The sequence below is a fragment of the Adiantum capillus-veneris genome, chromosome 12, assembly GCF_014529385.1.
Source record: "Adiantum capillus-veneris isolate H3 chromosome 12, ASM1452938v2, whole genome shotgun sequence".
NCBI lineage: Eukaryota > Viridiplantae > Streptophyta > Polypodiopsida > Polypodiales > Pteridaceae > Adiantum > Adiantum capillus-veneris.
In genome coordinates this window covers 35,196,339-35,210,055 of record NC_140942.1, presented here as the reverse complement: position 1 = coordinate 35,210,055, position 13,717 = coordinate 35,196,339, and the positions used below count along the sequence as shown (strand labels likewise).

Genomic DNA, 13,717 nt, shown 5'->3' with positions numbered 1-13,717 from the left:
AATTCCGGCCTTGAGAAAAATCGTCTCTCGTAAGCAATGACATGGCCTTCTTGCATTAAGACCGCACCCAAACTACAACCACAAGCATCACAATATACTTCAAATGACTTCTGCAAGTCCGGCAAAGTCAAAACTAGTCCCGTAGTCAATTTCTCTTTCAAAGTCTGAAAGGCAGTCACCTCTATGGGTCCCAACGAGAAAGGGACTCCTTTCTATGTCAAGATATGCAAAGGGGAAGCAACCTCTGCAAACTTTCTAATGAACCGCCTGTAGTACGAACACAATCCCAAGAAGCTTCTAACTTCATGGACATTCTTCAAATCGGGCCAATCACGGATAGTCTCTATCATGGCCGGATCCATCTGCACTCTTGCTGCTGACACGTGTCCCAAAAAGTGTATCTCTTGTAGAAAAAAATCACTTTTCTTTGCATTAATCACTAACTTGTGATCTCGTAATGCCTGAAAGACCTCAAGCAGATGATCTCTCTGTTCTACCTCATTCTTGGAGAAAACAATGATATCGTCAAAGAAAGTGCCAACAAATAGCCTGTACTCTCGAAAAATCCTATCCATCATCCGATTAAATGTCACAGGAGCATTGGTTAAGCCAAAAGACATCACCAAAAACTCAAATAACCCAAAAGTCGTCCGAAAGGCTGTCTTGTAGACGTCTCCCGGCATGATATCCACTCTTCAAATCAATCCTGCTAAAGCACGAAGATCCTTGTAATCTGTCGAGTATATCATCGATCCTAGGAATCGGAAATGTGTTCTTGATGGTGATTTTGTTGAGAGCTCTATAATCGATGCACATTCTCTAAGATCCGTCTTTCTTCAAAACCAACAACACTGGAGAGCAATACGGTGAACTACTAGGCTGGACAAGACCCTTTTCCAAGAGGTCTTTCACTTGGTTCATAATCTCTTCGTTCTGTGCTTGGCTCACACGGTAAGGTGGCCGGTTCGGTGGCATGCTTCCAGGGATCAGATCAATAGTATGATCTTCAGGACGAGCGGGTGGTAACTCGCCTCGCAGGCCCTCTAAGAAGCAATCGGCATGAGAGTGGAGAAAATCTTGGCGTTCTTTATCAAGTTCAGACATATTTGTCCTACCCTCATCACTCAATTCTTTCATAAAGATCGAGTAAACAAACAGACTAGATTTCATTAACTTTGAAATGGCCGAAGCCGATACAATAGGACCAGACTCGCCCTTAAGTTAAATGTTAAGTACAATGGTTCTGCCCTTCTCTATAGTCAATGTCGCCTTTCTCGCCCGATAGTCAACCATGGCGTTGTTCTTGTGGTACCAGGGAATTCCCAAGAGAACATCACAACCTTCCAAAGGCATTATGTAAAAGTCCTCATGCCCGAAATACCCCTGACAATTCAACCGAAGTTTGCCAATGACAAGTGTAATGGCTACATCCCGGCCGGGTGCCGCTAGAACTGCCTCCGCAAGTGGTCCCATCCGATCGGGAGTGATCTCGAGCCGTGCCACCAATTCCGGTTAAATGAAGTTGGCCTTGGCTCCTCCATCAAAGAAGATCACGGCTTCTTGGTCTTTCACTTTGCCCCAAGCTCGGCAAAGTTCTGTACTCTCGTCCAGCGTGCTGGGATCGGTACCCACGCAATCTAGAACCAGTCCTGTTTTCATCTTGCCTTTTCTTCCACGTTCCTCATCTGCTCTCGAACTCTCAGGCCTTTCATCGTCCTTGTCGTTCTATTCTTTCTGTGCCTTTTTAGGGCACTTTGGCGGAGATATGTCCAGTTTCCCCGCATCCAAAGCACTTCCCTTCCCTGATGAAGCGAGCCGGCTCCTGAGGAGCAAGCTTGGGTCGTGCATCCTTCTTTTCTGACTTGCTCTTTCTCTTTCTACTTTCATTTGTTGAAGTCTCTTCGGCTCTTTGTGTCATGATCTCATTGGTGGGGTAGGTCAAACTACCAGAGTGAATGGCAAAACCCCGTTTCGCATGACTCATCAACTCTTGAATAGAAGCTAACTTATGTTCCAAGCAGTGATCTCGGATCTCTGTAGGTAGACCCAAGGTAAACCGCTCAATTTGTTCCTTGAACGAGATCTTAAATGAAGAGGCGGGTAGAAAAGAGCTCCAGAATCTCTCGCAATAAGCGTCCACTGTATCCTTCTTGGTCATCCGAAGATGGTTCCAAGCAGTTCGTATATCACGTTCATACTCTCGAGTCAGCCAAGAAGAAATAAAAAGCCTCTTGAATTTCAGCCATTTAACTGGCACAGTCTTGCTTAATAGAAGCGTGGACCACCAAGTTCGAGCATTCCCCTTAGAGTAAGAGGCAGCTCTCTAAATCTTAGAGGGCTCTGAGTAACGTCCTCCCGCGAAAGCGATGTCAAACTGATGTACAAAAGACAAAGCCTTCGAAGCATCTCTATATCCCGAAAACGTGTCAAATTTAATTGACTGTCCACCTTCCTTAAACTCTCGGACTTTCTTGCTTTTGTCTTCCAGAAAGTCATACTGGTTGGCTTTATAAAAATTCTTCTTCTTTGTATAAAAGTTATCGTCGTCAGAGTCTGAACTGTCTGTAGACGAGTCCTCTATAGAACTGTCACTCACGGGGCGAGATTTAGACTTCTTTGCCTTTTTCTTGCCCTTTCCAAAGCGGTGCTTTTTGCTTCGCTTTTTGCCTTTTCGGTCCTCTTCGCTCGAGTCAGATGAGCTAGAAGAATTGTCAGAAGAAGAAGAAGAAGGAGAAGAACTGAGTACTCCTTCAAATCGAACACGTTTCTTCTGCTTTCTTGCCTTTTCAAAAGTAGACTGATGACCCAAATAACCCGGGAAGCCAGTGCCTTTCTTCCTTCTGCATTCTGCCGTGCTTTTTAGCTTTGTTCTGCGCGTCATAAAGCTGAGCAATTCGTGCATCAACCACTTCTACTAATTCCTTCTCTGAATACTTCTTAGGAGTAGGAGGTTTCTTGAGAGCGGGTTTTGGGGGTGGTTTTGTGGTTTTCTGCCACTACGTGTGCACCTCCTCCAAAGAGGTCTTGCTCATATATTTTGCCATTTTCGAGTCCTTGGCAAATTAAGCATCATCTTTGTTGCGTCGCCGATCAATCGTTGACGCTCCATCTCTCGACGCTCCGCCTACGTAGGCCAAGGCAGGCCATATTCCTTGCCTGAATCTTCGTTGTGATCCCTTCCCGTATCTCAGGATGCCGAGGGAGTTACTGATCTTTGCCTGAAGCCATAGGTGCCGCGGAAAAAAAAATCGAGATCAGATTTCCCGTAGAAGGAAAATTCCCCGTGCTCTGATACCACTGTAATAGACTTCGACACTCCAAGTCAAGAATCTACCACGACAGCACCAAATAACCACTTTAAAACAATTCACAGTTCACAATTTATTCGACACTGGCCCGGCGGAGTTCCGTGCCTAGAGATATTGGCCCCAAAGACTGGCGCCCCTTTCGGTATTTCTTTTTGTATTAATCTGAGTTCAAAGTACAAGAGTGCGGGCACGCGCTCACACTCAGACTATGCGTCCAGATGCACTGAGTTGTGAGAGGCCAACCCGCATATTTAAAGAGTACAAGGGATGCCAAAAGCAGAGTCCCAAAAGCTGATAAAAATCAAAAGCTATTTCTCTCTCTTAGGCTTTAATAAAAATAAAGCCAAAAAGTTCTCTGTCTCTCTCTTCAATAAAATAAAGCAGAACTCTCTCTCTCTCTCTCTCTCTCTCTCTCTCTCTCTCTCTCTCTCTCTCTCTCTCTCTCTCTCTCTCTCTCTCTCTCTCTCTCTCTCTCTCTCTCTCTCTCTCCTGTTTTACGTAGAAAAAGCAAAGAGGCTGGATTGCGTGGCCCAAAAGCTGCCCATGCTTTTTGCGTAGAGCTGAAAATCTGCCACTGCCACGTCAGCACTACGGCAGCCTGCCACATCAGCAGTACAGGTCCGTAGAGGGACAGTCACCAGGCAAATGTGGGAGTACCATCGGGGTGTGTGTGGATGTGTACTGGTATGCCATGTCACCGGTTCGTGACAGTCAATTCTTTTCAAATGGGATTAGCCATAAAGAGCACGGAGCAGGTGTAGGACAGCCCATAGAGCTTGTGCACGTCCCTGCGGAGAATAGACGCACTCAGACAAGCGCATTGCTTATTTTCTACGAAAATTTCAACACTCTAACCCATTCCAGAAGCAGATTTCAGCCAAGGAGAACTCGTGTGGGCATCCCCTACACGAGCAGATACAATAGGAATGTTTTTCACCCAGAAGATTCCAGTAGGATGCAGACATAGCTATCCTCAGCTATAGGTATGATGAATTTCAGCCAATAGGCTTATGAATCTATGCATTTTTATGCATAAGAAGAGTGTTTCGGACATGAACAGTGAATATTGTTTCGAGTTATTCACTGTTTCAGGTTATTCACTATTTCAGGTTCTCGTGCTTGTAACAGTCCAAAAAATAATACAAAACGCCTTCGAGGGGGGGGGGGACCAGCGCATCTTCTGTTCCCTAGTGTTGTGTCGAATTTCTCCATTGCTTTCTCACTTTTATGTCGTGCAAAATCCTGCTTTCTCAATTTTATGTCGTGCAGAATCCTACGTGAAATAGTAAATTAACCTTACAGTGTTAAGTGCACACACTTCCATTTCTGTGGCAGGTCCTCAAGGGTGGGAAGCAAAGCATCGTCAAACCCCTCCCAATGCAAAAACGCCAGCTGGAGAGACTTCTCTGCGACAAAAATGCAGCCACAAGTGGCCCTCCTGCTGGCTGCAGCCCAATTACTGTTTCCATGCACTCCCAATCGCAAGACCAATGTCGTCGAACCGTGGTTTTGATACCATGGCAACATGCAGCAAAAGGTGTGGTGACATGGGATAGAGTGAGAATGCGGGCAAGCCTTGCGGACGCACTCTGCAACAAAAGAAAGTAAAGTGCTCTGCACATTCTTCCAGATATGGAGCGCCCCCCTCTCTCTATAGAAGGATGCAATCAAGCTGCCAAAGTTCCCCAGATTCTAGAAATACCCCACAACCCATAAATGTGGGAATATGAAGAAGTGCATGCAGAAAATAGGGTGCCCTCTCAAAATGGCCCAGTGGTGGGCGCATTGGACAAAACCTTGCAAATCCCCAAGATGCCTAGACACTAATAGAACCTCACAATGCCAGGCCAAGCCACAAAGAAGCCCTCACTCACTAGATCTTGACGGGAACCCAGGAGATGACCTCCAAATTCATACTATATGACTCCTCACATTGGACAAAACCTTGCAAATCCCCGAGATGCCTGGGCCAAGGCACAAAGAAGCCCTCACTCACTAGATCTTGACAGAAACCCAGGAGATGACCTCCAAATTCATACTATATGACTCCTCTTGGCCATCTTGAGCCGGAAGCAATCATATGGACCTATGATTTTGCGCGTTACACACACACACACACACACACACACAGTTTCTACACTCTCAAGCTCAACACATACCCTTGACATAGGTAAGCACTGATACTACTGGAGACCAATTAACCTTAACTCCACCCTACGCCTTGAATAAGCAATGGTGGGGATTCTAGGAATGGATTTGGCACCATGTTGTGGTTGAAAGGTTGCACATATGGACGAAACTTCAGTCGACTTTTTGAAGGTCCTTCAAAGTCGCACCCTGCCGGCCAGGCGTGTTGCACATGGCACTCTCTACAAGCAACTCCTGAGCGACTGAGAACACACAAGATGGTTGCAAGAACACTCCCCAAATCGAAATTTTTGGAAACGTAGCGGGCAACTGTGTGTCGAGCCCTACTATCATGCACAAGCCATGGCGGTAAGCATCTTGGAGCCGCATAGGCACTTTTGAACGTTGCAGCTCATCTTGGAGAGCATGTGCAAAGCCTTTGAGGGAAGTCTGGAACCCTGGCCGCCGCCCTTGTAGCTAACTGCCACGTTGATCTATGCATGTAGTCTCTAGACTCGTGTCATGCTCATGGCGCTTGGAGAACGAGTAAGTTGTAGCACGTTCTAATGCAACAGATCGAGATCAAGCACACCACAACCAATATAGGCCCCTTCCTTGCCCACCATCAATACGCAGCATGCTCAAGCCTTCAAATACACGAGTGCAACACAGAGGAAAAAGTGGATACGAGGTACATTATTTCTACTACCGAGGACATGAACTTATCAACATGGCTCTTTGTAAAGTCAAAGCAGAAAAATGGCACCGCTACTAAGACATACCCTGCTGCCAGTTTCAGGGACCAGAGCTGCAAGGATTTTCGCTGTATGTATGCAGTGTGTAAGGTAGGGTTCTCCTGTCTTCCTCATCTGCCCAGAATGAGCTTCCTTTGCAAAGGAAAGAGCCTTCACAACCTATATAATCCCCACAAAATTGAACTTGAGATGCTTGAACTCATTGGCAAGAGCTCATTATAAAAAAGTTATCATACCTCTGGTTCTTCAAATATTTTATACCCAGTCACATCAACACCCTCCAGGAGTAGCTGTGCTGAAGACCATGAAACACTGTAAGACAAAGTTGAGAAATGCCTGCTTCCAGTTGAAACTGAAATAGAGCATATAAACAAAAGAAAAAACGGCTGCAGTGCCCCCCACATTGGTTATACGGTCACTGTGCACCATGTGACAGAAAATACGTATCTCTATCTAAAACAGTGTCCAAAGATAATCGCAGATTATATATAGCTAATCAAACACTTTCCAAAAATCTTTGAAACATGGATAGCTGAGTCTTAAAAAATTTTGAGATTAGAAAATAATGATTTAACAGTTAATACAATTTTCGTAGTACAGCATCAAATTCTAACAACACCAAAGCAAACAGGACACAGTAACAGACAAACCTCCTTGTGGAATCTAAATCAACTGTTTGGCCTGCTTGAGTCGAGGAATAAAAATAAGCAATTCTAAAAAAGCAGACATTAAAACATGAACAAGAAGAAAACTAAGAAGGAAAGTGACTCATGAGCAGACTAGCCTACATAGAGCCTCTCAAGCGGAGTTCAATATCCTTCAAATCCTTGTTGGGTGGAGATGGCACTGGTCACCGTCCAAAGACCATGTGCCATACAAACAAGGTCTTCAACTTTAATCACTGTATGAATCTAGACTGCCAAATAAGAACCTTTCAAACACTCCACACTCTCTTTGGCTCTCAAGAACAGAATACTCCACACTTGGGCTCATGCCAAACACAAAGATCAACCATTTGACACACAGCATGCTGGTTGGAACAGAAGAAACCATAAGCGATGAAAGTCCCAGTCACTCAATGTCACTTGTTGGAGCCTAAGGAGAATCCTTCCCTCCCTTTCTTTCTATCACAATTTTGGAACTTGAGCACTTCCTCTCTCTTCCTCAATAAAAGTCCCTTCACCCAATAAGGCAACCAAATATTTTAAAAATGACTGTGTGTCAGACATGTATGTCTAGCTACAGTGAACAGGAGCAAGAGATTAATACAAGTCAAGATCCCCAAGAGAAGTGTGTATCACGTCCAGATTTAGCATTCAGAATCTAAACCAATATTATAGGAATGCCACTTACTGGGACTCTCTTCACTTCGCGGCCATAGGTACTCGACTTGTGTTGACAGGCAAGCCCCTGATGCGATCGCAATAGCAGTAACTGCCAACTGTGTCAGTGTAGAAATGACGGCTGAGTGAGGATTTTGGGATGCAGTAGAGGTAGTGATAGCACCACTTGCAGCCACGAGAGTACCAATAGAAGCAACAGGTAAAAAACGGGATGCATGCTTTCCCTTCTTACTTTCCTGGCATGAGCCTCTCTTCAAACACAGGTATGCGCTTCTTGATGAGTGCTGAATGAAACGAAACCCTCTAGAATTTACATGGTTCGCTCCAAAAGCATGAGAAGCCTCCATGACCGCATGGAGGCAACTGCTTCGAGGAACGTTGTGAAAGCTTCTCGGGCCCGTACACAAGCTCCTAGTGCAATCTTTGTAATGAGGCCATTGAAGGGACGATGTGCTTATGGAGGAAGTGTACCTGAATATCTGGGTGGAAGAACAAGAGCCATGTCTGCTTGTAGTCACCAAAGACATGCTCTCTGCATGTTCATCTGCATACAGGAAGACCTCATTTCTATAGCGGCAGCGTAATCTCTTAAGCTGTAGAGCTTCTGGGACTGTGACCATTAGATTTTGGGCGATGAATTTAGTCGAATTGAAGATCGACCTCCGTTCAAACTGGCAGAGAAATCAACAGCGCAACAAGTCTCAGTAGAAGGCAATCAGGAACTGCTGTTGTGGGTTCGCAACGTCGCTTTAGCAAACGTCGTTTGCCACAGTGCAGTGAAAGACAAAGCTCCACTTGAATATGAGCCTCTCATTCTCTGCAAATTTTTTACACTTAACCTCTTGGATAAATTTTCTTCATCAATAAATAACCTCATAACTTCTCAAAGCCATTTCACCTGTTGGCAGCTTACACACCCGCCACCCAAAGATGGAAGCAAGTGTGAGAGTAGGCGTAAAGGTTATACATGTTGTGTTCTTCGTGTGTAACAAATTGACGGAGCTTCTCCATCCTTTCTTTTACCTTTTGGTGTTGGGGGCGAGGGGGGGGAGGAGGGGTTTGTTAGCGCCAATGGCCCCACCAAAAACGACAAATATTTCAACTAATAGGTTGGCTACCTATTCATGATAGTGCGGCTCGTTTTCGGCCAATTTAGTGTGTATTCACAGGAAGCTGGGTGTGAAAGTTACCAAGTAAGGTCATCTTTGTGCACGGATAGGCAGAGTTTATGTGTCTACCCCGAGCTCTTGTGTCAATTTGAGCCCAACAATTCACAGGCTAACTAGCAATCTGCATGTGAAGATGCACATAAGCTTGGCAAGTGACAGATGTCTTTATCGTGCTTGCATATCAAAAGGGGGAAGTGGATGGTGAAAGATCTACTTCTAAGCAACATCTATCTTTGATAGATATTGCTGCTTCTAACCAACGCCTATCTTTGAAAGGCTAAAACCAAAGAAGAACTTGAGAATTCACTACTAATCTATGAGCATCTTAAGCCTTTCATTTTGAAATGAGCAATAGCAAAATCATGAAAATAATGTCGGGGCATGAAAAAATCAATTGAATGTGTAGGAGGCCTAGGGGAACCGCTTCTTAGCCTCGCAAAACTTAAAGTTTTGATCGAAGTAATCTACTAACATAATATGGCGGAAGGGAGAGCCCTTTACACGTGTCGCAATCTGCGACTTGAAGGCTAAAGTCCAAAATTAAAAAAAGCCCTTTTGCACGCGATAAAGAGGGGGAGAGAGAGGCCGCCGAAGGCGGCCGGCCGTACTAGTATCAACTATTATGAAGCAAAATCTATTGTTGTTGTGGGAGCCACATGTGGTGTGCTCCTTCTTGTGCCAAGATACTCATTCCCCACACACCCACGTGACACACACCAAATTTGCATTATAAGTAACCTTTTTGGACATTGGTGTTGTGTGTTAGCTTTCTCTACTCGGATTGTTGGAGAGTTGAGCGTTTGTTCATGCACCCTTTGGCACATTGCTTTACACCTCACGTCCCTTGGGTCTACACCTCTCTCCACACATCATGGGCCCATTTGCAATATTTCTATTTCAAAATATTGAGTATACTTTACATACAAAAGGACTTCCACACGAATCCTTGTATGACTCTTTCATTTTCCTTCAATCCTTGTATAACTCTTTGGAAGGCCTCCACAAAAGTGGTCATCAAAAGTGGCCTCCACAAATACTCCCAAGGAACTTGTTGGATATAGGTGATTATGATTAGGCAAATCTATGATCTCTCTATGATGTAGCTTTGTTCCTTGAAACCAAGAATGTGTGAAGCCGACTGTTGTCATGTTTTTTCACGGAGACAACATTAAGAGATTGTATTATTAAGTGTGTTTTGGATACAAAGTGGATATTTTGTTATATGGCTTGGTATTTTGCTTGCATATCGAGTCTCAATAGCTAATAATTTTTGTAGAATCCACTTTAATACGGTCAAAAAGCCCTTTAAGGAGACAGAAATGACTTTGGTATCTAATTTGTGAAAGGGTTGCATAGACAAGCCATGTGTATGAATTTTTTATGGTATTTAATGTGAGACCCTGGGCACGATGTATAGCTATAGCTAATGCAAGTTGGGTTGGGAAATGTGTTTAGACAATTATTTCCTAAATTCTCGAACTATTTTTTCAATAGGTTTTTATTGTAGAGGTATTGTTGAATCATACATTTATGAATGTGGGGTATAGGCATGCTATTCTCCATCATTCCAATCTCTTCATAGCCCCTTGGCCCTAGAGACCCCTAAACATGCATGCTTGACAAGTAGCACAGCCCTTGCCCTAAGAGCCTTTCCCACTTTGCCACCATAGGATCCTTGTTCTAACACTGCTCCTCCCTTTTAGAAGAGTTTTTGTCCTCAAAAGCACAGGAAAACAACTTCATAAGCATCATAAAAAACATCTTGAAAATAGGATTGAGAAAGCTTCAATTCTCAAAAGAGCATATGCATATGCAATGTCATAAGCACAATTTCCAAAAATAGCACATGCAATGACAAAAGTTGAATGTTTTCAATGCACATATTTAAAACGTGAGTAGGTAAAGATTACCAAAATGGCATTATTATTATATTCATACAATACAAAATAACTATTGTTATAAAGAGAACCATAATATGGTAAGACATAATGTCATCCATAGATTCTACCATACAACCATCCATGAGGTTGTCATACTTTCTTAGCTTGCCACTCTTGTCGAATAGCCATAATCATATCCAAATAGACAGCCTTGGCCACATAATTGTCTAAAGAGAGAATGGTGTAGTGATCCTCATAGAACTACAATGATGAACATTGTAGGACCTGTCACGACACATATGAAAGTAGGGTGCCAGTGTCATAGTCCATGATGTTAGAGGTGCAGCAATTGTAGGCACGGTAGACTTCTATAGTACACAAAATAGCATGCATACAAGCAATGAAACTGACGAAAGTGCAATATGATCAACACAGTAGGACCTGTCGTGACAAATATGAAAGTAGGGTGTCAGTGTTATAGTCCTTGATGTTAGAGTTGCAACAACTGTAGGCATATTAGACCTATATAATACACAAAATAGCATGCATACAAGCAATGAGACCGACAAATTGGCCTATGATCCACATGATACACAATCAAAGAGAGATAGAGAGCAGCATGTGCACCTCTGAAACTAGAGTGCTATGCATGCACATGAGAAAAGAGAGTGAGAGGAGAGGCAAACAACATCAAACAAGGGCAAAGGCTACTCCCCCCCACATGGGTCCATCAATGAACCCATGTGAGCCCTTATATTATTTTCACAAGCAGTTATAGTAATATGCATGGGCTCACAAACATCACTATGCACAAGCTGCAACCTGCATGTGGCCTTTATTGAACCGTCCTTTGGAAACTTAGAATGCTACATTTTACCCAAAATACAGCCTTCACAAACATGTTTGATAGGTGCTTCAAGAGGCGGCAAAGAAGCAACCATATCAAATTTTTGCAAACGCAGCAAATTGGCAAAATTCAGATGACCAAAACGTGCATGCCAAAGTTTTGCATCTGAAATAGCCTTTGAATCCAAAACTAGATTTGCAAAATTTTCCCCACGCTTGTCATATAAAGTGAGCTTGTACAGCCCACGACATAAAATGCTAGATGCAACAATCTCATCACCGAAACTAAGATCATGTACTATATATCTGTCATCCACATATTTGACTACAAGACCAAGTCTAGCAAGTGCAGATACAGAAAAAAGATTCTTCTTGATCCCAGGTACATAAAGTGCATCAACAAATGTGAAAGAACTGCCATTTGCAGTAGTAAGCACAATCTTTCCAACTCCCTGAACCGGATAAGAGGCATTGTTGGCACAAGTAAATGAATTCCCATGAGGGACAGACTCAAGAGAGGTGAACAAATCACAATGTGAGGCAATGTGCTTTGTAGCACCACTGTCAAAATACCACACATGTGAATCTGCAGCAACTGACATGCATGCATCATGGACAATAGGATTATAGATACACTCTGCACTAAAAGCCCGTTCTGCATCAACATCAGCATCACAGTCTCCTTTCAGAAAAGACTCAACAATAGCTGCATTTGTAGTGGAACCAGTATTTGCAGTGGAACCACCCTCTTTCTTCTTAGCCTCTTTGGCCTTCAACTTAGGACACTGCTTGATCAAGTGATCGTTAGCTTTACAATAATGGCAACACATCTTATTTTTTCCCTTATCACCAGAATTTCCAGACGAATTGCTGCTAGAAGAAGCATTAGGAACATGTAATTTTTCACTCGTAGAAGAACCATAAGAAGTGGCTGCATTGTTGTTACCACCCTTTCTTTGAGCAGCAATAAAAGCATGTTCAACTGCACGTTTTCTAGTCTTTTTTTTTAATAGAAAGTGACTCTTGCAACAACAATGTGCATAATGCATCAAACTTGACAACTTCAGGATTTCCTTGGGTCATGAGTTTCTAAGTACTAACAAAAGTATGGTAAGAGTCTGGCAATGCATCAAGAATAGTCTGCACAAGGGAACTGTCTGAAATGACTTCACCCACTAAAATAAGTTGCTCATTGATATCTTTGACATCAACAAGGAAAGTGTCCATATCATCTTCCTCATGCATAATCTTCGATTCCAGCTCTTTACGTGACAATGCAATTTTTGCCTCATTGCAGCTTGCTTAAAGACCAACCAAAATATCCCAAGCCTGTTTTGCAGATTTCGCTGAACGAATGTGAGGAGTAATGGTGCACTTCACAAACAACACAATCAACTCATGAGCCTACGCATCCTTTACATCCCAACGAGCTTGTTCTACCGTAAATCGATATTTTAAATCGATCAAAATGAAAATCTAAGGTTGAATGAGTAAAATTTTCTCTCTAGTTTAGAGAGATGAAATGTCTATATTTGACCTAAAATGGGCTATTGAGTAAGCAAGAATGAAAATACTAAGGCTAAAGATTTGAAAGAGTGTTGGAATAAGGGTTGCAAGAAAACACACATAGCTTGGAGAAGACCAAGGAAGCTCAAGGCACACAACAAAGAGTATATTACTTAGTGTGCAATGGAAAGATAAGATAGCCCTAGAATGATGGACGTAATTACAATGCACAGGGAAAAAAAACTCCTACTGAGAGAAAAAATGTATCAACAATCCTAAGTGTTCACACACATCACTACCACATGTATATGGTAGCAAATTCCACCTAGGAGCGATGAGGTGAACAAGAGCTGTCACCTAAAGTATAGGGAAGTGCCATGCCCTAAGGACATGATCAGTCCACAAAGGGGAGTAAGCCCAAAGCTTTGCAAAAACATTCAAACTTCTCACGAGACAATGCCTTTGTGAAAAGATCTGCAAGGTTATCTTGTGTTAGCACATTAGCCAAGCGGATCTTTCTTGATGAGAGCCTCTCCCTCACATAGTGGTAATGCACCTCAATGTGCTTTGTGTGAGCATGAAAAATTGGGTTCCTTGCAACTGTCAATGTGCTCTGATTATCAGTCTAGATAGTGTTGGCAATGTCCTGTCCAACACCCAAATCAGCCATAAGGCGATCTGAGCCATACACACTCAATCATACTTGTGAAGATTGCCATGTACTCAGCCTCACAACTGGAAGTGGCCACAGTAGGTTTCTTCTTGCTCAACCATGATATGCAT

At 43.2% G+C, this 13,717-nt stretch overlaps 1 protein-coding gene across 2 annotated transcripts in view; it reads right to left on the bottom strand.

Moving 5' to 3' along the window:
- The window catches only part of LOC147445568 (uncharacterized), a 112,355-nt gene extending 104,024 nt beyond the window's left edge, over nucleotides 1-8,331 (bottom strand). The window contains exons 1-3 of one of the 2 annotated variants that reach the window (XM_086525039.1): nucleotides 7,544-8,331; nucleotides 6,427-6,485; nucleotides 6,218-6,349 (exon numbers count right to left, since the gene is read on the bottom strand). In XM_086525039.1, coding sequence (XP_086381165.1) covers nucleotides 6,218-6,349; nucleotides 6,427-6,485; nucleotides 7,544-8,153 — 801 coding nt within the window. In that variant the 5' untranslated portion in view covers nucleotides 8,154-8,331. The remainder of the gene's footprint in view (nucleotides 1-6,217; nucleotides 6,350-6,426; nucleotides 6,486-7,543) is intronic. The other variant, XM_086525038.1, reaches the window with a different exon arrangement.
- Between the last annotated feature and the right edge of the window lie 5,386 nt (nucleotides 8,332-13,717).